Consider the following 26,118-nt stretch of genomic DNA (forward strand, 5'->3'; position numbering starts at 1 on the left):
CCAAAAGGTTTAGAAAGGAAGAAAATGGTTCTTAACTCATTTCATGAGGCCAGAATTATCCTGCTGTCAAAAACCAGAGCCAAAGACATTGCAAAGAAAAGAAACTACAGACACAAATGCTCAACAATATTAGCAAACTGAATTACAAACACACAACAAATACACACCAAACCAAGTTGGATTTATCCTAGGAATGGAAGAGTCATTTAACATCTGTATCACTTGAATGAAAGACAAGAACCACATGACCACCTTAGTAGATGTAGAAAAAAGATCCAACAGCTTATTTTAATGATGAAAAACTCAGTATACTATGAAAAGGTTATTTCAGTCTGAAAAAAGGTTATCTATGAAAAACTCACAGCAAAAACTAATAGTGAAAAATTCCTCCCTAAATCAGAAACAAGAGAAGAGTATCTCTCTGAACTATTTAATTTCAGTATTGTATTGGAAATTCTATACAGGGCTAATATGAAAAAAAAAAAAAAAAAAACCACAAAAAAGAATTAAATGTACAAAGTTAGAAATGAGGAAGTAAAATTATCTCTACTTGCAAAATATCCTAAGAACTCCACTGAAACCAACTCAAAATAAGAAACAAGTTCTTAATTTGAAGGTTATAGGATACAAGATAAACAGGCAATCAGTACAATGAACCATCTGTAAATGCAATTAATAAAAAGTCTCACAAAAGTATCATATAGGAAAAAATACTTAGGAATTAGCTTAAAAGGAGCAATGAAAATTTGGACTCTGAAAACATGGGTGAAATAAGTTAGGAAAAACTGAAATAAATGAACAGAATATCCTACATACATGGATGAGAAAACCGTGAAAAATGTTAGGATGACCATATCCTCTCGGATAATGTACAAGTTCAATGCTAGCCCTATCAAAACATGTGGCTGTTTCAGGACATCTCAATCTGAAAAACAACTACAATCAACAGGACTACAGTATGGCTCAAGTGGTACAGTGGTTACCTAGCAAGTATAAGATCCTGAGTACAATCCCCACTACCACCCCTGAGAAAGAAAGAATGCAAAAGAAGTATCAAATGTATAAACTAACAGCAGAAACCAAATATGTGAACACAATATACAAAAATATAAATTCAAATCAAAAGGTTGTCTATGATAATTGAAAACAATGAAGGCAGTACACAGTGATCCTTTTGTAAATCATATTTGAAGCAAAGGTGGAAACTATCTTTCTTTTTTCCTTTGGAATCAAAGGCTAAAGGAGAAAAGGAAGATGAAAGTACACAAAAGCCTGCTGGTCTGTCAGTACTCTATATTTCATATCACTTTATTATGTTTTAATGATTTTGTTCTCTAAATTCTGACTCACCAAGTCTATGGAATCTACCACCGGCTGGTTTGATTGGAATACAGAGTCTTCGTTTTCTTCTTCATTCTTTTTACAAGGCATTTGCTTGGAAGGAAGCAAATTATACCACAGTGTGAAAATCTCATTGGAAAATGGCAAGTCAGCCAGGCTAATTTGAGTTCCAGCCTATGGGAAATAAGAAAATGAAGGAAAGACAATCAAAAACAAAAACAGAGAGAGAAATAAAATGGTTAAGTTAGTATTTATTCCTTTTGATATGATAAAGATTGTTGGGTAAGTCTGACTTTGAGTAGGAATAATATGATACTCATAAAATGTTTTCTATTTTTAGCTCTGACTCAATAATGATAACCAATCCAAAAACCAATTCTAGGATTATTGCATAGCATGATTTTGACATTTTATGATTAAGTATGCAACTTATTTTTAGAAATATGGGAATATATTTTTAATTAAGTTTACTTTTTTGGCCACTCCTGGGGCTTGAACTCAAGGCCTGGGCACTGTCCCTGAGCTTCTTTTGCTTTTTTTTTGGGGTCCGGTAGTGGGGCCTGAACTCTGGGCCTGGGCGCTGTCCCTCAGCTCTTCAGCTCAAGGCTAGCACGCTACCACTTGAGCATAGCACCACTTCCGGCTTTTTTTTTTCCTGCTTATGTGGTGCTAAGGAATCGAACCCAGGGCCTCATGCATGCAAGGCAAGAGCTCTACCACTGAGCCACCTTCCCAGCCCCGCTTCTTTTGCTTAAGGATAGCACTCTACCATACAAGCCACATCTTTACTTCTGGCTTTTTCTGTTTATGTGGTATTGAGGAATCGAACCCAGGACATTTCATGCATGCTAGGCAAGGACTCTACCACTACGTTTAAAATTTTTTTTTTTTTTTACGTAGCATAACAAGTCTTTGCTTCCTTCTAACTTTATTACCAAATATTACCATACACTTTACTTTTTAGAAAAAACAAGAAGCTGGAAGCAGGGAGCTGATGGCTCACATCTGAAAGCTAAGCTGCTCAAAAGTCTGATATCAGAGGATATAATGATTCAAAGCCAGTTTGGGTAGAAAAGTTTGTGAGAATTTTATCTCTAATTAACCAGCAGAAAGCCAGAAGTGAAGGTCTGTCTCAAGTGGTAGAGTCCTATCCTTGAGTAGAAAAAAAAAAATCTAGGTGAGAGCGTGAGATACTGTGTTCAATCCCTATACTGGCATGCACATGCATATGTGTACCCATACACCATGAAAGAAAAAGGAGAAAACTATCATCCTATTACTCTTGCTCATCATGAAATGTGTTTCCTACTGACCACAGAGAAAAGTTGCGGCGCTTCTTCCTGGAAGCTCCAGGAAAAGAAACTACAAAGGCAGCTATGAACTGTCATGCTTAATTTTAATGTGTAACCGTGAATTACGTGTGGGATGTCTTTTGGATATCTGGCTCCATCATTCATTAGCCGTGTGACCCTGTCTAAGCAGCTCTTTATCTGAAAAGGGGATAATTACCCCTTACACAATCAATCTTTCCCCAGATTGTCCTGAGGATTAAAGGAGATACTATAGACAGAACCTGAGGCACAAGGCGTAGCTTTATGACTAATAAGCACACTCTGTAAGGTGATGGTCATAAAAAGAGATTCTTCGGTGCTCATGGAATAGTAGAAATGGAACACAGCTTTATAGAACATCAGAGTTTATAAGAAGTCTTAAAAAATCTGAAATATGAGAAAGACAAAAAGTTATTCCTTCAGAAAAAAAAAAAAAGTGAAACCACTATTGGTTGTGTCCCAAGGTGTTAGAAGGTCTGGAGTGGTTTCAAGGCTAGCAAGACAGCTAGTAGAAAACATATTCTCACTCAGAACACTGAGCATTGAGTGTTCTATGATGACGGTAACTCTGAAGGCCCCTACCAGGCATTCTTCCCTGCGGTGTTTACTGACGGAACAAAGATCAACTCGCAGTGTCTTCTGCTGCAAGGCTGTTTGGGAAATGGCCACTCTGAACACGTCATTGAACAACACAGATTCTGTTGGTGCATGGACTTTTGTTCGAAACAGACAGCTGACATCCGCTGAGGAGGGAAGGACAGCAACTCTACAATACCTGCCAAGAGCAAGAGCAGAATGAATTTCATAAGCACTTCAATTACAGTGGATTCAGAGCTAAATCAAAGAACTGTGAGTTCATTATCAACCCAAAGTGCTGCTGTATAATGGGTCTGTGTTCAGGTATAGATGCCCTGTTCTTAACCTGCCTTAGTGACTGTACCCCTGAACATGAGACAGCCCAGTCTGCCACTTGCCATGGGACTAAAGCACAGGCACATGATAGGAAAGAGAAGAGGAAGAAGGTCCATGGGGACATGCAGATTAAATATCCTACCTGCCCCAGGGATAGCCAATTCCCAAATATGTAATCTCTGAGTCTGGGAACATGAGAACACACTAAGTAGACACTGGTGACTTATCCTAAAGAATCCTCCTTGTGAGGATTAAACAACAGTTGCCAACGACCACTTCCCAGGAATGGAATGAAATACATTACCCTACTAGAGAAAAGAAAGGCTGCGTAGCAGATTATAACAAGATCTGAAACAGATGCAACAGTAGTTCAAAAATATCATTTTCTAGCACCTTTGCACTCACAGATGTAACAAACTCTTCAGAATCTCCTGCTTTGTAAAATCCAAAGTTACAGAAGAACAGTAACTTCTAATGCTCTTTCTGAGCACCCATTATATATGAAGACGCACAATTCTTGGAAATAGCATGAGGTATTTTCCTTTTAATTTCAGTAAGAGAACAGCATTCAGTCTTTCTCCCTACCCCCATTTCTAGGTTTATATAATTCATATTCTAATTAGAAAAACTGTAAATTCAAATGCAGAACTGGGATGTCATATTATTTTTTATTTTACATCACTATTAATTATAAAATTCAGTATTTAGGGCTGGGAAGGTGGCTCAGTGGTAGAGTGCTTGCCTTGCATGCCTGAGGCCCTGGGTTCGATTCCTCAGCACCACGTAAGCAAAAAGAAAAAAAAGCCGGAAGTGGCGCTGTGGCTCAAGTGGTAGAGCGCTAGCCTTGAGCTGAAGAGCTGAGGGACAGCGCCCAGGCCCAGAGTTCAGGCCCCACGTCTGGACCCCAAAAAAAAAAAAAAAAAAATTCAGTATTTAAAGACCTTGTGGGCCTTGGGTCAATGCTGTTGACTTAAAGCCTTACTAAGATACAGCTTGTTGCCCCTGGGAAGCTGGAAATTCAGCAGAACAATGTCTTTAAAAAAAATTATTCTGTTTTCATGAGGAAACAAGTTTATAGAAAGTTAGAATGGAGGGAAGGAAATTTCTGTTTCTCCAGACTGTAGGAGTAATTTGTATCAGTAACTTAGCCCTTAGTGTCATCTCAAAATGCTTCTGGGTCAAACATGAGCCAGTTTCAGTGATTTCAAGGCAAAGGCAGAGGAGGCTAATCGAGCAGGGGTGCTTTTCTTTTTGCTCTGCTGAAGGAGAGGTCTCTCCACATGGAAATCAGGCAAGCCATACTGTCAATCAACACAAACACCAACTCTGCTTGTTATAATCAACCAAAAATGAAGTTTGAAGTTGGAGGGAACACTTGGGTATATTCTATATGCATTGCTACTTACTGCAGTGTCATTATTTAGGCCAAGGCTTTCACACATGGATTTAGGAAAATGTGGCTAAGTGTTTGGGGGAAAATTCAAATCAGATACACACGTAACTGCACCAATCAAGCCGGGGAGCAGAGGCACATTCCGTACAACCAGCTGGTTGAGGGCTACTATTGTCTTAAGCTATTTTGGGAGTTACCACACCTGCAGAAGGTATTCTGTTCTCCACTCTGAGCTAAATGATTGTGATTGATGGTGTTGAGGTAGAAAACTGGGCAACCTCACAAAATGAGTTCTTGGGGGTATCCTGTGGTTTTCTACTGGACTGTCTTCTCCTTGATTTACTTTACAGTAGTCTTTTGGCTACTGATGACACATTCTAGTATCACAGTATTGGAGAGGGGAAGTATATTAGTACTACGAAGCTGTAAGGGTTGCTGAAGGGGACTGCCACATGCTTCAGTCAGAAAAGAGTTTATTGGGAAAGCCAAACTGATGAGCCATACCCTAGAGCAGGGTGTAGTGTGTGGCCAGACTTGAGTGCAATAAAAAACGTGAGTCTTTTTGGCCTTCTGTAATCCTTTATAGGGAGTCTGGTGAGGGCGTAGAGGGGAGATGTTTGTGAGGACGTAGAGGGAGGAGTCTGTGAGGATGTAGAAAGAAGGAGGCACAGGTGAAGGCATCCCAGTCTGCCCAAGGTCTCTCCAGCTGAGAGTCAAATTCTTGATTCAGGTGTCCCCAAACTGAGAAGAGACTGGCTAAAAGGTGTGGGGGATCTCTGTGCCATGGCACCATGTCAAATGAGCGACAGAGGGCCTGTAGGTAGGAGTCACTCACCAGATGTAGACAAGAGACTGTGTAATGGGTGCATAGGCGCGAGACCTGACATGGGGTTCCTTTGGCAGTTTGGGTCTGAGGAGGGGCCGCCAGGAGGCGGATGGAGGATTGACCCTTGGAAAGAGAAGCGGAGAGGATCCAGCAACTCCTGTCACTATCTCCTCCCAGATTTTGGCACCAGAGGTAAGGACAGCGGACAGGAGACCGCCATGTGCTCCAGGCAGAAAAGAGTTGATTTAGGAGAGTCAAACTGCCAGGCTGCACTCGAGTAGCGTGTGGCCACTGGAACTAATGGCTGAGAGATTATATAGGGAAGGGTGAGAGGGAGGTGTGGCCACAGCAGAGGAAGTGACCTCAGAGCCTGGGAGACCTTCCACTGTCTCCAGGTATGCAGTGACCTGGGTTATAGGTACAGGGCGGGGACTGTGGGAGAGAACCAAGGAGGTCTACCTGCAGTTTCACATGGAGAGAAAACAAAGGGAAGGGGCCGTTTTTCCCAGTTGATCCTAACAAAACCAGTCTTACCTGAGGACTTCTGACGGGTGTTTTAAATTTCAGACCAGTCTAAGATGAAAGGTTCTCTGTAGTTAATTTATCCAGTGCAACACCATGCCTTCTTTCTTTGCTGGTCTCACTAAAATCCAGCTTTTGACTCATATTCTTAAAAATGATTCAGTTGAATTCATCTTTAATAATGAATCAGTTGGCCCCAAATCTAATTTGTCTTTCTCACATTTTCTTCTCCTCCTCATTTATCTACTGTTGACTTAGACATGATCAACCTGCTATGTCTTTCCCATATCTTCATTTTGATGAACTGCTTGATCACAGTATAAAAATATCTTATAGGAAAGATTTTTTAAATCCCCCAATTTCTTTTTCAGTGATTTTTTTTTTAACTTACACTTTTGAAGTATGAGGTATCAAGAAGGCATGAAGATTTCGGAGTTGTGCTATAATCACCATGAAACTTGAGCTTTTTGCATCGTATCTGTCAAAAGAGAAGCTAATTGAAATAAGGAGTAACCACATGCCATTGACTGGACACCAATTTCTAAAGCTGTCCCCTCTTCCCATGTACATCACTTTACCTGAGTCCTATCTGCACCTGGGCAGTCTCCACAATGGCAACATCCTCTTCACTATAGGGAACATCTTCAATTTCACCAGGCCTGTGGATAGGGAGGAGGTGAACCATCAATGAATGGGAATATCCATTGTAATGGTTGGTGTTTGCCGCTCAATGATTTCGAATCAACACACTCCTCTTCTGGCCCAATGGAAATGACCTTAGTAACAGCTTACTTCTTCCGGAGATTTCTTTACCTCTTCATGAATCTGCCTTTGAGCTTCCTGGAGATCAAACATTCTGAGGTCCAACTTTCCATAGCCCTACTAGGATTACACTACAGCCTCAGAGACACCGGCTTTCAGCATTATACACAATAAGCTTCTTGTGCTAAACAGACTCTGGTAAATCACTGCAACACTCCCACAAAAGTGGTTTCTACATCTTAACAACTGTCAGCTACAACAGTCTACTTTTGTTCAGTTCAAATGGCTGTACTATGTTTCTGCATACTGGAATATTCTGGCACACCTTTCTAAGTCCTATGTAAAGGGTAGACAAATGAATGGCATGTTTACAACACATAATGCTCTGGCCTGGCTGTGAGGCCTACCAGGGAGCTAAAAGCAAAAAGCTGGGTCTTACTGCTTCAAGGAGGCTTCATAGACACCGCTGTCTCCAGCCACAGACTCATCCGATACGGCAGCCGACACACAAGCGGGTTTCTCCCCAGGTATGTGAATTCTTCTTTTTGGTAATGATTTTTCCATATCTAGGAGAGGAAAGTGATAGCATTCATTAGTTTATTCTTAGAAACAGCATACAAATACAGAAATAGTTTAGTTGTGAGAAGTCCCAAGAACATTCTTCTGAGTCAAGGATGTTACTTCTTACATCAAAAGGTGTGGACATGCCAAGACATTGACTTACGAGATTCCTGAGGTGACAATTAATGTCAGTTGCTATTTGGAAATGTACACAATTTGTTTTTCGGTTTGGGTTTTTGTTTTGTTTTGTTTTTGTCCTGAAATACTTTTAGGGAAGTTATCACTTCCAGAAGTTAGATATAACTTCTCCCTGGTCCCTAGGGTCCCTAGCCTCTTTCCTTCAAGCATGTACAAACTACTATACACTTGAGGGAAGAAACGATGAGCTTCCCTCATATAGAGGGCTACTGTAGATTAGGAACAGGGCTTCTAGTCACACTGTGGAAAGGGAAGTTTCCATGTGTTTACTCTCAGCCTCTCTCTACATGCCATATTCTTAACAGTGTTACTACTCTAGCAAAAATTAAAGAGAATACCATCTTTGACTTACAGAAATTCCTCACCAGCTACTACAGTTTTAAAACTTCTGGTGCTACAGAATCTTTAGCACCAACTACCACTTGACTTTTATCTCTAACTCATATTCATACCCCAGCGTCCTGCAGTGAGCAAGGAGCATTCATTTAAAGCTGTGCTCTGTACTGTAATAAGCTGCAAGCCTGTGGAGTTTCTTTCATCCTCCAGCGAGTGAGCCAGAGGAGCCGTATTGCTATGCATTTCAGCCCCCCTCTGAGTCGTGACTTTACATCTTGTTAAGATGTTTAAGTTTTAAGGCTTCAGATTACAGGATTGATTGCTGCATTTTCCCTTTTATTTCTGGCAGTGGGAATGCTTTTTCTTGATGATGAAGTACCTTCTCTCCGCCCACCCCCCTTTGTGAGGGGTGAAGGTGATGACATGATTTATTGATTACCCCCAGGAATAACTACAGCAGCCTGAAATTGACTTTGACAATGACAGAGACTGACTGTGGAAAAGACTTCATAGTTATTTCAACTTGGTTTCTGTCATCCAGCAGGGACTGGTGCTGAGGAACAAAATTTATACAAAAACGACTCAACTTACCTGTGTCAGTCTTTAGAGCATGAGGAGAGAGAGAGAGAAAGAGAGACAGACAGACAGACAGAGAGACAGAGGGGGGGACAGAGACAGACAGAGAGACAGAGTTGGGGGGGACAATGTCCCTTACAAACAGGCACCCACTCCAAAGAGAAAGCAGATATTCCTTGAAGAGACTGATGAGTGTCAACAGAAGAGAAGTAGTCTTTATAATTCAATATATGCTTTCCGTTATTTGTGAATACGAAACTGGATACTATTTGTACGTGAGTGTATTTTTCCTTAAGGTGAACCTTTCTCTTTGTTTTTTCATAGTGCTACAGATCCAATCCAAGACTACATATGCCTGCAAGGTTACCTAGACTTGTCTAGTGACAAGTCTACCACTGAACCATCCCCTGGGGCCTTGAGAAACTTTTTAACAACAATCTTATAACATCTAACAAGTTAAAAATGATCTCTCCCAAGTTTCCAAGATTCCTACGCTCAGCTGCAAACTCACTGACAAACACAGCGGCAGACCCAAGTGTGAAGAGTCAGACACTAGCCAAGCAGAGAGGCCTGCATGACTGGGATCACTTAGGTGGGGGACACAGCCCTTTGTGTGATTTGGTGTTGTTGTTGTTTTCATCCTCTCTCCCCTTCTCCAGCAGTCAGCCTCACATACTGGGCCCGCCGTGCTGACACTAGGGAATATTTCCAATACATGAAGGGCAACGTCAGGTTGGTATGCTCAAGAAATGTTAAATATCCTGCAAGCCTAAGCAAGAAGCTTAGCTTCCTTGTCTTCCTCAACTTGCAGTGGAAGTAACTAAGCTTAGGAGCATTTATTTTAGTTATCATCATCATCATCATCTTGACCACATAGTCATGAACAAATACCATGTGCCAAGTAAGTGCACTAGATGTGCTCAGATGCTTTCCATGCATCATGGCTAATATGCCTGCCAAAAACAGCCAACCAGAGTAGCAAACACAACCTGGTGGAAATGTGGCTGACTCGAGTGACAGCATGTAACCCACCACCCTCCTTCCCAGAGGCAGAGGTCAGGCCCCAGGTAGCTTCCTGTTTGGTGATGCTGCGGTGCCCCTATCTTTCCTGTGCTTCTTTACTCTGTGGCCGATCATTTCAGTGACAATACTTAAGAGCTTTGGTGCTTCCCCAAGGGGAGGAGAGGGTATGAAAACCACACAAAAAACCCCAACTCCGTCCCAGGACTTGGGCAGGACACAGAATTTCGGCTTCAAAAAAAGAAAGAAAGAAAGAAAAAAGAATTTCAGTTTCAGTAGCTGAAGTGAAAGGCACAAGTTGGACTCATCTGTCTTCAAAGATCTGAACTGGTTAGCCAACTCATGCTTAGAATTCCTGGCACCATGCATCCAAATAAAAATGCTTCTGGAGAAAGCACGGAGTGTTTCCTCTGTGGTGGGCCTGCTGACACAGGCAGATCCAAACAGGGCTCCCCGGAGCAGCAGAGCTTTTACTTCGCTTTCTGCCGCAAGCTAGCTCAAGAATAATCATCCTTCTTAGACCATCGTGGAGATCATTTGCCAAAAGGGCACCATCTGTGCTCTTCACAACCATACCTCATACATTAAAGACTGCTGTAACGCAGAGGAAAACAATTTCTTAAACAATGAAATTCTCCTTGTTTGTGTCTCTTTGAGCACACACGGGAGTAAGGACTCCATCTGTCGCAATCTCTTCTAGAAACTGCAACTGTGAATGCAGCCAGAAGGTGGCAGGGTAACATCAGACACTGGACGCTGACTTCTCCACATTAACTTTACACAGAAGGGGAGAATCTGGCATGAAACAAAAATTGTATTTATAGAGAATTCCCTGAGCAATCTAAACATTGAACCTTGGCACTAATTAGCTGATATGCTAATTGACTTGGTTTTAATCTGTTTTAGGCCAACTTTGGAAAGAAAACCCTCTTCTTTGCCTTGCCATTTCAGACCTGGAGTCTACTAGAAATGTTGTGGACTGTGCTCAGGAAGTATGTTCTGGCCACCTCCCACACACTGAAGGCCCTTGGACCACAGAGCAGATGCCTAATGATGAGACTGATCAGACAGGGAGTGAAACGTTCATCCAATGAAGACAAAAACCTGTGTATATGAATAAATACTCCTTAAAGGAAGCCAGCTGATACTGGGGAGGAAGGGGATGATTCCATTGGTTTATATGGAAGATTTCACGGGAGTACCTGAAATCACCCTCCTCCACTTACCTGCTGTGCCTTCATACAATGGCTCCCTAGCACATTCGTTAAGGCCTTTGTCTTCTAAAAGAGCCTGGGATGCTCCTCCAGAGTCTGAATCCGACAGGAGCTGACTCTCGCCGAGGCCAATGTCTGCAAAATGGCTACTCAATTCACAGTCTTCAAAGTCAGCCGTGAACTGATGGAGAGAGGCATCATGGGAAGACGTGGGAAACGTGCCTTCCAAGACCAAAGGAGAGCCCGGGGGGGACAAGGAGGACAGGGAGGACCTCGAGGACAGGGATGTCACGGACTTGGGGGCCTCCGTCAGCGGAGGAGTGTGGCCGTTGGCTGCGGCTGTCGCCCCACAGAGTCCACTCTGGCCAGGCTGACTGGGGCACTTGACCACCTCGTTTTCATGGATGGTGGTGATGGGTCCGGAGGGAATATAACCGCCCTTCTCCTGTAGAAGGAAGTCCAGTTTATACTGATAGTCCACGTCTAGCTGGTCCCCCGGACTGCTGTAGTAGAGCTCACTGGAACTGAGGGAGTTGAGTGAGCCTCTGCTGGAGGTGTTGAGGGAGCCCCGGCTGGACGCCAGGGATCCCAGGCTGCTTCCGGACGACATGGACAGCGTGCTGGCGGAGAGGCTGAGGGAGGAAAGCACACTTGTCAGATCTGTCCCTAGCTACAGCCCCTGTTGGCTCCTGCAGGCCCTGACAGGAAAGGACACCAGTGGCGCCAAGTGTGGACGCTGTGGCCAGGGCACTGGAATCTTCTGTAGTGACAGGCGTGTGTTTCCTTTACTCACTTGTATCCCCTTCATGGCTCCCAAAATACTCTTGCCATAGCAATTCCAGTGTCCTTCTTAACCTACCTCCCTTTGGCCAAAGTTGTTTTTTTTTTTTTTTAAAGAGAAAGGATTAAATATCTACACAGAAGGACCTTTGCAACTATACAGTATTGAACAAACCACCACCACTGCGAAGAAATGACTAATACAAAGTGTTAATGTAGTCACTTTGCTTTAAAAGCCTGATTTGGACTGGGAACAGTGGCTCATGCTGGTAATCCCAGCTTCTTGATTTTTGCCAGGGACCAAACTCAGAGTATGATGCTTCTACTGGTGTCTCCCTGCTAGCTGGGATTGTGGGCATAAACATCCATACTTGGCTTCTTTGTTGACATGGGGAGCCAGAAGTGGTGCTGTGTCTCAAGTGGTGGAACACAAAAGCTTAGAGACAGCACAGCCAGGCCCTGAGTTCAAGCCCTAGGACCAACACACACACACACACACACACACACACACTCTCTCTCACACACACACACACACACACACACACACAATGGAATAAGGGCTAAAATGTGATATTTTCCTACATTCTTACTGATAGGCAAAACATCTTTCTATAAAATATTTCAAATATACTCCAAATCTGATTTTGGGCTCATAAAACACAATCCATGTGACTCTGAGTTTGGTAACATCAGCTGTACTGACAAAACCATTTCATTTCCATTTCTTTAGCTTTTTTTTTGGGGGGGGGGGGAGGGGGGAGGGTCCAGTCGTGGGGCCTGAACTCTGGGCCTGGGCACTGTCCCTCAGCTCAAGGCTAGCACTCTATCACTTGAGCCACAGTGCCACTTCCGGCTTTTTTTTTTTGCTTATGTGGTGCTGAGGAATCGAACCCAGGGCCTCATGCATGCAAGGCAAGCGCTCTACCATTGAGCCACCTTCCCAGCCAGCCCCCGCCTTTTTTTTTGCCAGTCCTGAGGCTTGAACTCAGGGCCTGGGCGCGGTTCATGAGCTTCTTTTGCTCAAAGCTAGCAGTCTACCACTTGAGCCACAGCCCCACTTCCGGCTTTTTCTGTTTATGTGGTACTGAGGAATCGAACCCAGGGCTTTATGCATGCTAGGCAGGCACTCTACCACTAAGCCACATTCTCAGCTCCCATTTACTTTTAAATAGCGGAAACAAAGTACCAAATAACCAAAGATGAACTACAATGTGCCTGAACATCTGATAAGAGTCCCCAAAAACTTACCTTTTAAGTTGTGAATGCAAATAAGTAGTTAATTTAGTAGTTTCTTCAAGTTTCTGTAGCAGCTCTTTTCTTCTCTCTTCCAATTTCAGTCTAGAAAAAGACAGATTATTATGCAATATGAAAATCAAAAGAAGACAGGTATACAAATATTACATATGACAAAGGAAATCCGAATGACCTTGACTGAGAGACAAGAGGACCACCAGAAGGGACCCCGGCAAAATTGCACACAGCCATGATAAACCAAGGGAGAGATTTGGGCCCCACCTCCATTTTTCTAATCAGTACTCAAAAAAGAAACGTGCTGCTGCAACTTCAAAAGGCTGGCAGTGTGACGTTTCCTATAGGTCTGTGAGTTAGGGAAGGAAGAGTGAGGAGAAAAACTAGGACAGGAACAACCTGCTCAAAGACTACAGAATCCTTACACAGATCCTAACTTGGCCTCCCATTACTTAGCAACAACCATCTCAAAGTACTGTTCGATGATAAAAATTTTGTAATCCTGATTTTATGAGAATTTTAGTGATTAACAAAGATTAGAGGGCCAGGAATGGAATGCCTGTATAGTCCTTTCTACTTAGGAAGTAGAGACTGGGAAGATGATGGTTTAAGGCCTGCCTGGGCCAAAAATTAGTAAGATTCCCAAGGTATGAGAGTTCATGCCTGTAATCCCAGCCATGTTGGAGGTGAGGATAGGAGGATCGAGGTCCGAGTATTTCTCTGGGTGAAAAGCAAGACCCTGTCTCATTAAGAAAAGCGAAAGGGCTGGGGAACATAGTTTAAATGGCAGGAAGTGCCTGCCTAGAAGGTACAAGGCCCTGAGTTCAATTCAATATCAGTACAATTGGAAAGAGAGGGAAGGGAAGAGGGAGAGAGGATTTAAGCATTTAAGCAAGAAGACTTCAAAGTGACTTTTCTCACTACCTGCCATCTCCTCACCTGCTCTAGCTTATCATAAAATTTTACACATATTCAACTGCAAAAGCTTTGGAGCTTTTTTTGTTGTTAAGATTATTATGGGGCTGGGAAGGTAGCTCAGCGGTAGTGTGCATGCCTTGCAAGCATGAGGCCCTGGGTTCGATTCCTCACCACCACATAAACAGAAAAAGCCGGAAGTGGCGCTGTGGCTCCAGTGGTAGAGCGCTAGCCTTGAGCTGAAGAGCTGAGGGACAGCGCCCAGGCCCGGAGTTCAGGCCCCATGACAGGCAAAAAAAAAAAAAAGATTATTATGATGTTTTATTGTGGAAACTAACTCGCTGAAAACTAGATCAAGCAACCAAGGCACAACTTAAGAGCCTGCGTAAGTAGTGGGAAGCATGAGGGGTCTTAAGACAGGCTGGAGCAAGCCACTCCATGGGTCTCGGGGGTAACACCTGCACCACAGTTCCTAGCCCTGCACTCGCTGCTTGCAAGCCGTCTGTCCTCATATCCTTGGTAAGTCCTAGCTTCAAGAGTCTCACCTTTCTCATCTGTAAAATGGTGAATATCATCCTCCTGAACCTACTTGATAAGGCACGCAGGGGAGTCTAACCATAATGTACCAGAAAGTGCTATACAGACGATAAAACCACACTGCTCCTGTTCAAAGCCTCAACACACCCTGCACTGTGGTGATAGAAAAATTAGCCACTTTGGTTTAAAGAAAAATAAATGCCCCTGATTGCCAGCCTCTTTGAAATTTTATGTATGTCTTAGGTAATAAGGAAATATGCTCATGTTTTATTTATAGGAATCTATCCCTTTGATGTGTCAATAACAATTTCATTAAAAAGGCATTCTTGTCATTTTCTTTACTACTTCAAGGCCAGATAAATTCTTAACTCACAGTTGTATAAAGAGCACAGTCTTTAGTTTTCTTCGTCTCTCAAATATAAACAAAATCTCAACAAGACTAAAAAAAAATAAGACAAAGAAGACTGATTGAGAAGGTGCACAGATATATGGAGAAATGAGAGAAATATTCTTTTTTTTTTTTATGCCAGTCCTGAGACTTGAACTCAGAGCCGGGGCACTGTCCTTGAGCTTCTTTTGCTCAAAACTAACCCTCTACCACTTCAGCCACGGTGCCATTTCTGTTTTTTTTTTTTTCCTGTTTATGTGGTACTGAGGAATCGAACCAAAGGTTTATGCATGCTAGGCAAGTACTCTACAACTAAGCTACATTCCCAGGTCCAAGAGAAATATGTGAGCTTTAAAACTAAATATTATAGCCAGGCACTAGTGGCTCATGCCTGTAATCCTAGCTAGTCAGGAGGCTGACATCTGAAGATCGAGGTTTGAAGCCTCCCCAGACAGAAAAGTCTCCATGAGAGTCTTATCTCAAATAAATTACTCAAAAAAGCCAGAAGTGGCACTGTGGCTCAAGTGGTAGAGGGCTAGCCTTGAGCACAAAGAGGCTCAGGAACAGTGCCTAGGCCTGGAGTTCAAGCCTCAGGACCAGCAAAAAAAAACCAAAAAAACAAAAGAAAACACCCTAAATATTGCTGTTATTAAGATAAAGGCTTTTGGTTGTATTTTAAGGATGCTGTGGAGGCTGGGAAGGTGGCTCAGTGGTAGAGTGCTTGCCTCACATGTATGAGGCCCTGAGTTCAGCTCCTCAGCACCACATAAGCAGAAAAAGCCAGAAGGATGCTGTGGCTCAAATGATAGAGTACCAGCCTTGAGCTGAAGAGCTGAGGGACAGTGCCCAGGCCCAGAGTTCAGGCCCCATGACAGACAAAAAAAAAAAAAAGGAGGCTATGGTATGGCATGAGAATATTCATATACACGCAAGCGTGAAGCTGGAATACAAAGTTCGTTTGTCTTTTTCCTGACCGCGGGGAAGCCATCCCTGCCTCCAGGAGACCACACAAGCTCTTGTTCACATGTCCCCACCGTGAAGGCGGCTGCCAGCTTTCCTCCTTCTCACTGGTGTCATCAGGAGAAGCATGACAGAGAAACAAACAGGCAGTCACAGAGATGATCTCCTGATGTCCCCACCCAGCCAGGTCCAGGGACAGCGGGAAGTCTCCCTCAGATTCTAGATGTCCCCGTAGGGAGACATCCTCAAAAATGGCTGGACAGCTGCCCTCTCAAGGGGCCCCACCCATTTTCCTGAGCTCTTCTCTAGCCTCTGGCTTCTTGTCTCCTCAGTGAGAAGGTAAGAGTCTCTTCATTTGGGAGCCTAAAAAATATCCCTCAGCCCCGTCCTGCTATTCCATGCCCTCCTTCCCACTGCACTTGGTAGGTTCTATGTGCCCTCCTGCCTGGGTGCTGAGGGAGAGAGAGGCCACCTGGTCCCTCCTAAACTCAGACCTTAACTCCAAGGGACAATTTGGTTCCATTCATTAGGGAGAAAAGTCCTTGTTCCATTAAATAAATGGTATTGGCACCTTTATCCACCAACTTTAAAAAATACATTTCATAAGCCCTCACAAAAACACTCAAATAGTTAAGAAATACTAGCTGGGTGCTGGTGGCTCACGCCTATCCTTCTAGCTACTCAGAAGGCTTGGATCTGAGGATCATAGTTCAAAGCCAGCCCAGGAAGTTAGGTCTGTGAGACTTATCTCCAATTAACGAACATAAAATTGGAAGTCACACTGTGGCTCAAAGTTGTAGAGTGCTAACTTGGAGCAAAAAGAGCTCAGGCACAGTGCCCAGACCCTGAGTTTGTTGACCACCGCCACCAACAACAAAAAGAAATAATAAAAGACACTGTGGTTATTAGAAGGCAAACTCCCAGGAATTCGTAGGAAAATAACGTATGATGATAAAATCTTACCAGCTCTAGAAAAGCACAGACTTTACTAAATGGAGGAAAGAATAGAAGAAGTGGAGGAAGTTGTGCACTGCATGACTTTTCATTTATAGCAATTTCTCTTTGAACCTGAGGATCCTTCCAATGGTCATCATATGATGATGTGCTTCATCACCACTAGGTGGCGACCTCACCACTATAGTCAGGCTCCGGTTGAGTACAGAGGGGCAGGAACTGGGCTCAGGAACTGGGCTCAGGGTCATAGGCTGGCTGAAATTCATGTGAATTTAACTACTCGAGAGGCCACACTCCAGTAAATACTCAGAAGCTTGTCTAACATCCTCCTGAATACTAAGCCATCACAATTTAAATGGAAAACAGGAACATGTAGGACAGTGCAGCAAGTAGTTCTTTGGTAGTTACTGTGTAGAGACCCAGACGTGATTGAGGGATTTGGTGTTGACGGGGCACAAAGATGAAATCAAAGTTTGCACAGAGATTCCTATTCCACAGAAGCGTCCCTGTCTTAACATGGAGAAGTAAGAGTGCTTCCCAAGGTGTCCTACCTTCTGAGGCTCCACTTACCCCTGAGTAGCAGCCACAAGCACAGTAGAAATACACATGGAGGAGGAAGAAACAGTAAGAATAAGAGCAAGTCACAGAATGAGGGGAAGTGAAGCAAAACCATGACTTGGGAAACGAAGGATCCCATGCTTGCTACTGTGGGTGGGTTGTGGAATCACAGTGCTCTGAGCAACCAACGCTGGCAATTACATCCATCAAGCAAGAGAGCCCAAGTCCCTCAGCCTTTCACTGTCATAGAGATTTGGGGATTTGCCTCTGGCCACAAACACTAGAAATGACTGTTCACTTGCTGGAATGCCGAATGACTCAGAAAGGCAACGATTCATAAATAAAACATACATTTCCCTGCTTGGGCGACAAGCCACTAGTATCATAAATTAGTGAGTCTGTCCACACTGCTAATTCCCCACATGACACAAACCCCATGGCTGGACCTCAGGAGATCCGTCACTACCTTTGAGAAGTGTTTTATGGCTCCAACTCCTGATGTGTCCCAACCTACTGTTGGAGTTTTGTTTTTGCTAGGATCTTGACAGTTATATGCGGGCAAACAAAAATATGAAAGTCTCTTAGGAACAAACTATCCCTAATAAAAAACAAACAAACAAGCAAGACACCACACCCATAAAAGCTGAGTAAAACAAAGGAACAAACATGTATGTGTTTTGTTTCTCAAACTGTAGGGCCTTCCAGAGTCGCCTATTTTTACAAAGCAGAATGTGACATGCGTACAATTACGTATACCCCCAGTTCCACCCTGATGAATTCAACTGATCAAAAATATTCAGGGGGAAAAAAACCCCCAACAACCTGCTTTTGTACTGGTTGTGCATATCCATTATATATATATGTATGTATGTATGTATGTATAAAACACATATCTATCCACTGGGATTTGAACTCAGAGCCTCATGCTTCCTAGGCAAGCAATATACAACTCAAGACACATGTCTATTTGCTTAGTTATTTTTTGGATGGGGTTTCCTGCTTTTCTTTGGGGCTAGTCCTAGATGATAATGCTTCTCACATAGTTATGATTACAGAGGTACTCTTGTTTGTTGAGATAGGTCTGGCTTTTTGCCTGGGTATAATGATCCTCCCAATCTTTACCATCCAAGTTGCTGAGATTACAGGCACACACTACCACATGCAGCCCTTGTATTAGGTATTATAAGTAATCTAAAAGTGATTCAAAGTAATGCATGTGGGTAATAGGCAAATATTTCATACAATTATACATGTTATGTATATAACACTGCGTATATTACATGCATATTATTCATATCACATGTATATCACAATATTACATGTAATGCTGTCATATTACATATATATTACAGAATTCTTTTTAGGGCTAGACAAGGATTTTTGTATCGGGGGAAGGGTCCTGGAGCCAATCTCCCCATGGACATAAAGAAATGACTGTTTACCATGTTATTGAATGCTAAATAATGTACCCATAGACCTCACAAAAACTACCTATTTCATCATACTTATTACTGATGACTATGGATCTTTTATACTAGAAGCTGAAATTCTATGAATATGGGCAAGGGTAACCCAGGGAAAGCCATTTCATTTAGCCTTGACATCTCATTCTTTTAGCTCCTGTTAGTGCTTTTCAATGGGCCCTGACTTGGCCTTGAACACATCAACCTTAGGCAGACCTTTTGGTCAACACCACTAGACAAAGAAGTCAGAGCAGCAGAGGAATGGGAAGTGGGGTGACAGGGGACCAGGATGAGACGTTTACAGACAGTAGCAGAATGCTACCCCAAAGCTATGAGGCTGTAGCCACATAGCCTTGATCAACATTCTAACTCCTCAGTCACTAAAATGACTAAATTTGACAGGGGCAAGTTCTCAGGCAAATACCTAAGTGGGAGTGTCAGAAATGATTCCTCTCTCCCTCCCTCCTACATACTTTCAAAAGTTTTGATACTGTGTAGACATACAACCTAAGCGTTTATTGAAACTAGGGATTAGAGGGCAAGAAGCCAAGAGATTAAAAAAGGAGAGATTGGATTATAGCTACATATTTTAAACTTATTTCCAGGTCACTGGAGATCACAGCCACATAAATTTTATGGCCATGTTGCAGGACTGGCTGCTCTATGCTTGCTGGTGGGAGGATGGTACCGAGGTTCTGAATGGTACAACAGTCTGTTCTGAAACAGGTGTCCATAACACAGCCAGCAAGATTGGAACACAAGGCAGTAGAGTGCAGTAGTAAGCGAGTCCAATGAGAAAGATTCCCTTCCTAACATGCCAGCTGATCTGCTTATACAACTGGATTCTTTTCTTTTTTGTGCCAGTACTGAGGCATGAACTCAGAGCCCAGGATATATCCCTTAGCTTTTTTACTCAAAGATGGTGCTCTACCACTTGAATCGCACTTCTGGTTTTTTTACTGGTTACTTGGAGATACATGTCTTACAGACTTTCCTGCCTGGGCTGGCTTCAAACTGAGATCCTTAGATCTCAGCCTCTTGAGATTACAGGCCTGAGTGCCTGGCGGCCACAACTGAATTCTTCAAATGATCAACTGACACTTTCTTGAGAGTATTTTCGTTTACATTTCATCTGCTTCAGAGGAGCATTTCAACTGACAAATAAAACCCATGGGACACTTTGTGACCTGTTAGGATATCAGAGGGAGCAAGTTGTCTTTCATTTTCCTTGTGAAATTAAAAGCAATAAACTTTCGCATTCTTGTGAGCAATAAAATCCAGGCTAGGAAGCTTCAGTCGCTTATCAGAGTGCGATAGTTTATAGCTATTGTTATCAGCCTGGTCAACGATGTACTGCATTCTGGGTCTTATGTCAACATTCTTTAGTGATTGGCCATCTGTCACAGGCATTTCGCATTCCTGACACACACAAGGAACTGATACTGGGGGCCATTGGGAGGGTGTGCTTTATTGCTCCACAGAGAGTCCCTCTGGGCTGTTTCCCATCCACTAAGAGGAGATGCAACTGAGATTTCAGAATCCAGAGAGAAGAAAACATCATCGGCTAACATAAAACGATAAGTTTTAGGTTGCCCTGTTCCCAGAGGAAAACAAACCTTTCGGCCAGGGCCCGGGTGGGCGCACCCCGCACAGACAGCAGCTCTTCCTCCAGCCGCTGCCTTTCAGCTTCCAGGCGTTCCAACTCATCTTGTGTGCGCTTTTGTGGAGTGACAAACTGCAGCTCTTTCAAAAGTTCTTCTTTTTCGTTAATCAGCATCAGCTTCTCTTTCTCTATATCCAACGCCCCGGGCCAGGTCTCACTATCTAACTTTGACAGTTCAATTTTTAAGTTGGCCATGCTAAAAAGAGACACAAGATTCATACACACATAGTTAGGACTCTGGAAGAAGGTAGATGCAGGCTAGGGGGAATCTGAGGAGGACTTGTAGTCCAGATCCTCCCAACTGTAGCTCATCAGGGAGTAGCTGTGCCCCACATTCTGGTTTCTAGTTTGAACCCACATTCAGCTATCATCTGCTCTATGTCCTTACCTTTACAATGTGAATGAGCACATTGCCCTAGCTGTTGGAAGTGTGAAGGTCAAGCACACAGAAGCTTTAGAGGCAGAGTGCTCTGGGGTCATGTATAGGCAGCTTGAATGTATATGGGAGAAGGGAAGGCTTCCATGAAGAAACAACTAGGATGCCAGAAATGCCATTACTGCAGAATTTGTTCCTCTGGGTAAAGAAGCTGTCGCCTAGGAAAGTAGGGATTCTCAGAGACTAGATCTTAGCAAATCAGGGGCAGAGGATGGAGAAAAGAGCAGTGGATTGGTTAACTCACATTAAGGCAAAGTCAATTAGTTGAGGCTCCATGTCACCAAGGAAAAGAGGAGAAGGGCTTGGCCCCCTCACACCCACATTCTCCTTTAGCCTTGTACTGGCAAGTCTCTCTCTAGCAAGGCCCTGATTACCATGACCATTTATTAAGTACTCATTGCGCCAACATCCTACACATTATTGCCTCTGACCTATGTTCCCCCACACCTGGCTGTTCAGCTGTGCAGAAGCAGGCGCAGTGGACCTTACCCAGCACAGGCAGGTGGCATGATACCACGGGGGTGACAGAGAGAGGAGGGGATGAATTGGAAAATAACCAAAGGTAAATGATTAGTATCAAAACATTGGCTGATCCTATATTTCATTCTGCTGAGAGCTCCATAATAAATAGTAGAGCTAACCAATTCAATGTGAACTTAAACTGAGTCAACCTGCCTGGTGGCACTGTGAAGACGACCACTACTCTTTACAAAACAAATAAACAAACGCATGGCTCTTTTGACCACAAAGCTCAAGAGCCAGGTAAACCATAAACACAACTGATGTTGATATAATAATAGATGATTACGTTGGATATTGTTACAGTATACACAGAATATGGGAGACTGAGAGAAAAGGGGTATTTTTTTTCTTTTTCAATGGAAGAAACTGTAAAAGACAAGAAAATGGAAAACAAAAATTGGCACCTTTGATCTCCATTGCTGATGCCCTGTCCTCATTTTCACCCCCATGTGCACTTTGACAGATGGAACATCAGCTATTCTTTGCCATTAACCACAAACTGTCTCAATGCATTGGAAAATTAATCATCAAAATGCTAAATAAGCATGATATTATTAGCTCCATTAAGCACATAAAACAAAGTCTAGAGGAGAAAACAGGTTTCAGAGAAACACAATCTACCTCTTATTCAGAATCGAGGAGGAAAATGCATTTTTAACATAGGCATACCCTTAAGAGTTATGTTCTCCTCAGCATCAGTTAGGAGATTTAAAACAAACCCCACCTTGTCTAGTAATATAACCAAAAGGGAGAAAATGAGTGCCTTGAGTTTTGATGTGTTCAAATTAATCAACTGAGCTGAGAACAACCATGTAAGCAAGAAAGCAAGGGACCTGGTTCATTACTCTGGTGGTCAGAAATCAGGGAGGTATTGAACTTTTGTTGCAGAAAGAACATTGTACATCTGAGGAGCAGAATGCGGAGGAGACTTCCAAGAAACACTCATGTGCTGTAATTCTAGGTGGTATTACCTGTTAGCAATCACAGACTAACAAAAGCTGGTCCAAGGGACCAGACAGAACCAAGCCAGTAAGAACCCAGGGGCACAAGGCATGGGTTTTCAGGATTTATTCTGAATTTTTGCCATTCATCTTCAGGAAAAACTCCTTGGTAGAACCAAGGAGGTGTGGCAGCGAAAGAGTTGCTCTGCTATTATCAAGAGAACCAAAGCAGCATCCATGAATAATCTGTACATCACCAGACCCCAAACCACAGATCAGCCCCCACCACTTACTAAAGGCAAAATCCTACTGAAGTCTGGGCCCTGATAAGGAAATAAAATACTTTTTTTCCTACCTTTAAGACATTTAAAGTCTACTAGAAAAAAATTTAAAGACATTAAAATTGGCTAAGTAAACTTGTTCAGAGTGACTAAGTGACTTGCCTAAGGTCATGTGGTTAATTATTTGTGAACTGAAGCTTAGGTTTCTTTTAATAAACTGAAGAATCAACTAACATTAGAAATGTAGGCTACATAAAGGCAAATATTGTATTCATTTTACTTTGGTAAAGTTAGATAATCTCTAAGAACTATAGGCAATTACTTTAAAATTTTCACATCCAGGGTAATAGTGAATATACTTTGATATCTAGTGGTTTTGCTTATGGTAGAAAGCAGGACACTCCAGAGGTTCCCAGCTGAGCTTTTCCTGCTCATGGGAAGGAACGTGGTAAATACCTTGGTCTCCTACAGGGTGACAATGCAGGATTTCCCAGTGTCTCCTAAATACCAAACCAATAACATCCTTTAAGCTTTTCGATTGGAATAATCAAATCATCTCTAAAACATCTCCTTCAAAACAAGTAAGGCATGCTATATTATGAAAACTATCTGAAGTTCTGGGTACTAGATAAGGAGCTCACCCCCATCAGAGTCACAAAAATGCAAGCACTACGCCTGATAAGAGTTCAGAAGGTAGAGGATAGAAATAATAATCTGTCTTCCTTCTCCCTGACATACGCCAACTGGCACCCACCTTAGCAACCACAGAGGACATTAGCAGTTAGACTTGCCTGTGAGCAGAAGAACATGGTCAAAAGAACCCGCCAGCAGCTCTCTAGTTCTGAGCCCCCAAGTCTCTGTATGGCATTGCCATCAGAGGAAATCAAGCTTCTTCAATTACAAGTGCCTCCCACAAGGGGTCAATTTTACTCTCCCTCTACCCACAGACTTCTCATTAACTTCCATATTCTTAAGCTTTGAAGGAAGGGGAAGGAAAGAAAAAGAGGGAAAGCAATCCTTCCCAGCTACAAAGCCACCACCTCAGGCTAACCTTCGGGAGACATGTGGGAAGTGCCCAGCAGATGTCACCACCAGAATGGGAGATTCATTCTGAAGAAACTGTCGAAGCCTACAGACTCTGAACAGAACAGCACTCCTGTGTTCTTACCTTCTTTTGGCTTCTTCATACTGTAGGCTCAGCCTGACCTTTTCGGCTAAATTTGATCTACTTCTCACTCCAATCTAGTAAAAACAAAAGGAAAAAGAAAAGTCAATTAACTCTGCTAATGAATGAAGTAAACTGCTTTTGTTTCTAGGAAGTGCAAGTAATTGAAAAGCTCAAGAAAATGGCAGTGAAATGGGAAAGCACCAGTTTTAGAAGGCGCTTACTTTCCAGGCTCAGTGGGGGCAAAACATTTCTTTCAGTTCCAGCTTGTCTGCTTTTCAGAGACTTTAATGGCACTTTCTCGACAAATTAAATTCAAGACAAAAATAACAGGTAAATGTGTCTGGTATCTAAGAGTTTATGAAGGGCATACGGTTAATAAAATTTATAAACTGGAACTGATTTGTCTTTTATGAGCAAAAAATTTCCATCATTTGGCTTTACACTGTACAAAATATAAACTACACCTCAAAAATATTCAAGTGGGTAAGTTTGCTGTAAATATCTACCTGTCTTGCTTTCATAGCACATACTTCAAAGAAGTATAGAATACAAAATAATTGAGAACTTACTTTTTTTAAAGCTTGCTAATAGCATTCCACGAGGGAGAAGGCAAAATAGTTAATATTCAAATCACATTAAATGCTCTCAAATGTCAGCTACAAATCACAAATTCAACACTTTAATCAACTTTAAACTTACAAAAGCAACTTTTCTTGTTAGCGGTAAAAGCCATATATTTCTTTTTCTCATTAGCCTTAATGTTCATTTGAAATAACCTAAATTTCCAAAGCTCCAAACTCAATAGGAAAAAGTTAAAATTTTTATGTCTCTCTAGCCTCTCAATGGAGTCTCTGAAGAAATGCTGTTGTTCTTCATAGAAACAAATCTCGGTATGTGTGGCACCCTCACAGAAAAGGCTATGATTTTTTTTAAGTCAATCTTAACAAGAATGAAATGCTGAATGCACACAGTCTAGCTCCTGTTCAATTCAACATCCACACTATTATTAAAGCCCATCAAGTTCAACATCAGGCCAATGAAAAGCACAGACAACTTACATCTCCAGAAATGCTTGTTTGCGACCCGGCATCAAGTGTCTGTCTGGAGACAGATAAATGAGACTGCACAGGACTGGATCTCAAATCTGGCTCAGAGGTGCCAATGTTCTGATCCAAATGAAACCGCTCCTGCAGCTTAGCCAGACTCTGTCCAGAAAACATAAAGTATTCCATAAACCTTAACGTATACAAAGGAGACCCTTCCCCACCACAAAAAACTAAATGGAGAAAGAGCTCATCTCAATTGGAAAAATAATTCTTTTGTTTCAGTTACTTTTCCATATACGTATGTGACTTTGGAAGTGAGGTCATATTAAACAGGTTGTTTCTCCAGATAGCATTTTCTTGTGCACTTTAGTATCTTCAGGTCTAATATTTACATTTCTTATTTCCAAAAACTTCATCAAGAAGTCCCTATTTCATTTGGTCTTTTTTGGTTTTTGTTTTAGCAGCACTGGCATTGAACGAGGGATCTCACAATTGGTTGGCAGGCACTCTACCACATGAGCCACATTCCCAGTAAGTTTCTGTTTCCACAGGAATCTGCTATGGCTTTTAAAAAAATATATATGGTTTATATGGATCTCCCAAAAGTTCATGTACTAGAAGATTAGCTCTCAGTGTGACAATATTCAGAGAGGTAGAGAAACTTTTTTTTTTTTTTTGGCCTGGGGCTTGCACTTAGGACCTGGGTGCTGTCCCTGAGCTCTTTCTGCTCACGGCTAGCACTACCACTTTGAGCCACAGCTCCACTTCCAGTTTTCTGATTGTTAATGAGATACGAGTCTTATGGACTTTCCTGCCCAGACTGGGTTTGAACTGCAGTCCTCAGAATTCCGCCTGCAGAGTTGCTGAGATTTACAGGTTTGAGATACTTGTGCTTAGTGGTAGAGGAACTTTTAAGAGGTAAGGGATGGGAAGTTGGCTCAGTGGTAGAGTGCTTGCCTCGCATGCACGAGGCCCTGGGTTAGATTCCTCAGCACCACATAAGCAGAAAAAAGCTGGAAGAAGTGCTGTGGCTCAATGGTAGAGCACTAGCCTTGAGTTGAAGAGCTGAGGGACAGAGCCCAGGCTGAGTTCAGCCCCCATCACCTACAAAAAGAAAAAAAAAAAAAAAAAAGAGGTAATGCTGGTGCAAGGTTTTTAGGTCATTGCTGTATCACTTATGAAAGAGATGAATATAGTTCTCAGAGACCTGGTTAGTTCCTAGACAGTGTATTACAAAGGTACAAGATTTGTCTCTGATTTTCTCTG

The 26,118-nt window shown here is 42.5% G+C and overlaps 1 protein-coding gene across 1 annotated transcript in view; it reads right to left on the reverse strand.

The window, feature by feature from the left end:
• Positions 1 to 26,118, reverse strand: part of Wwc2 (WW and C2 domain containing 2) — a 177,767-nt gene that overhangs the window by 27,924 nt on the left and 123,725 nt on the right. The window contains exons 7-16 of the mRNA XM_042700025.1: positions 24,865 to 25,011; positions 23,807 to 23,880; positions 20,412 to 20,654; positions 13,021 to 13,110; positions 11,005 to 11,624; positions 7,527 to 7,653; positions 6,904 to 6,984; positions 6,717 to 6,803; positions 3,255 to 3,447; positions 1,351 to 1,515 (exon numbers count right to left, since the gene is read on the reverse strand). Coding sequence (XP_042555959.1) covers positions 1,351 to 1,515; positions 3,255 to 3,447; positions 6,717 to 6,803; positions 6,904 to 6,984; positions 7,527 to 7,653; positions 11,005 to 11,624; positions 13,021 to 13,110; positions 20,412 to 20,654; positions 23,807 to 23,880; positions 24,865 to 25,011 — 1,827 coding nt within the window. The remainder of the gene's footprint in view (positions 1 to 1,350; positions 1,516 to 3,254; positions 3,448 to 6,716; positions 6,804 to 6,903; positions 6,985 to 7,526; positions 7,654 to 11,004; positions 11,625 to 13,020; positions 13,111 to 20,411; positions 20,655 to 23,806; positions 23,881 to 24,864; positions 25,012 to 26,118) is intronic.

Source organism: Dipodomys spectabilis, unplaced genomic scaffold (genome assembly GCF_019054845.1).
Source record: "Dipodomys spectabilis isolate Male_0828 unplaced genomic scaffold, ASM1905484v1 ptg000009l, whole genome shotgun sequence".
Taxonomy (NCBI): domain Eukaryota; kingdom Metazoa; phylum Chordata; class Mammalia; order Rodentia; family Heteromyidae; genus Dipodomys; species Dipodomys spectabilis.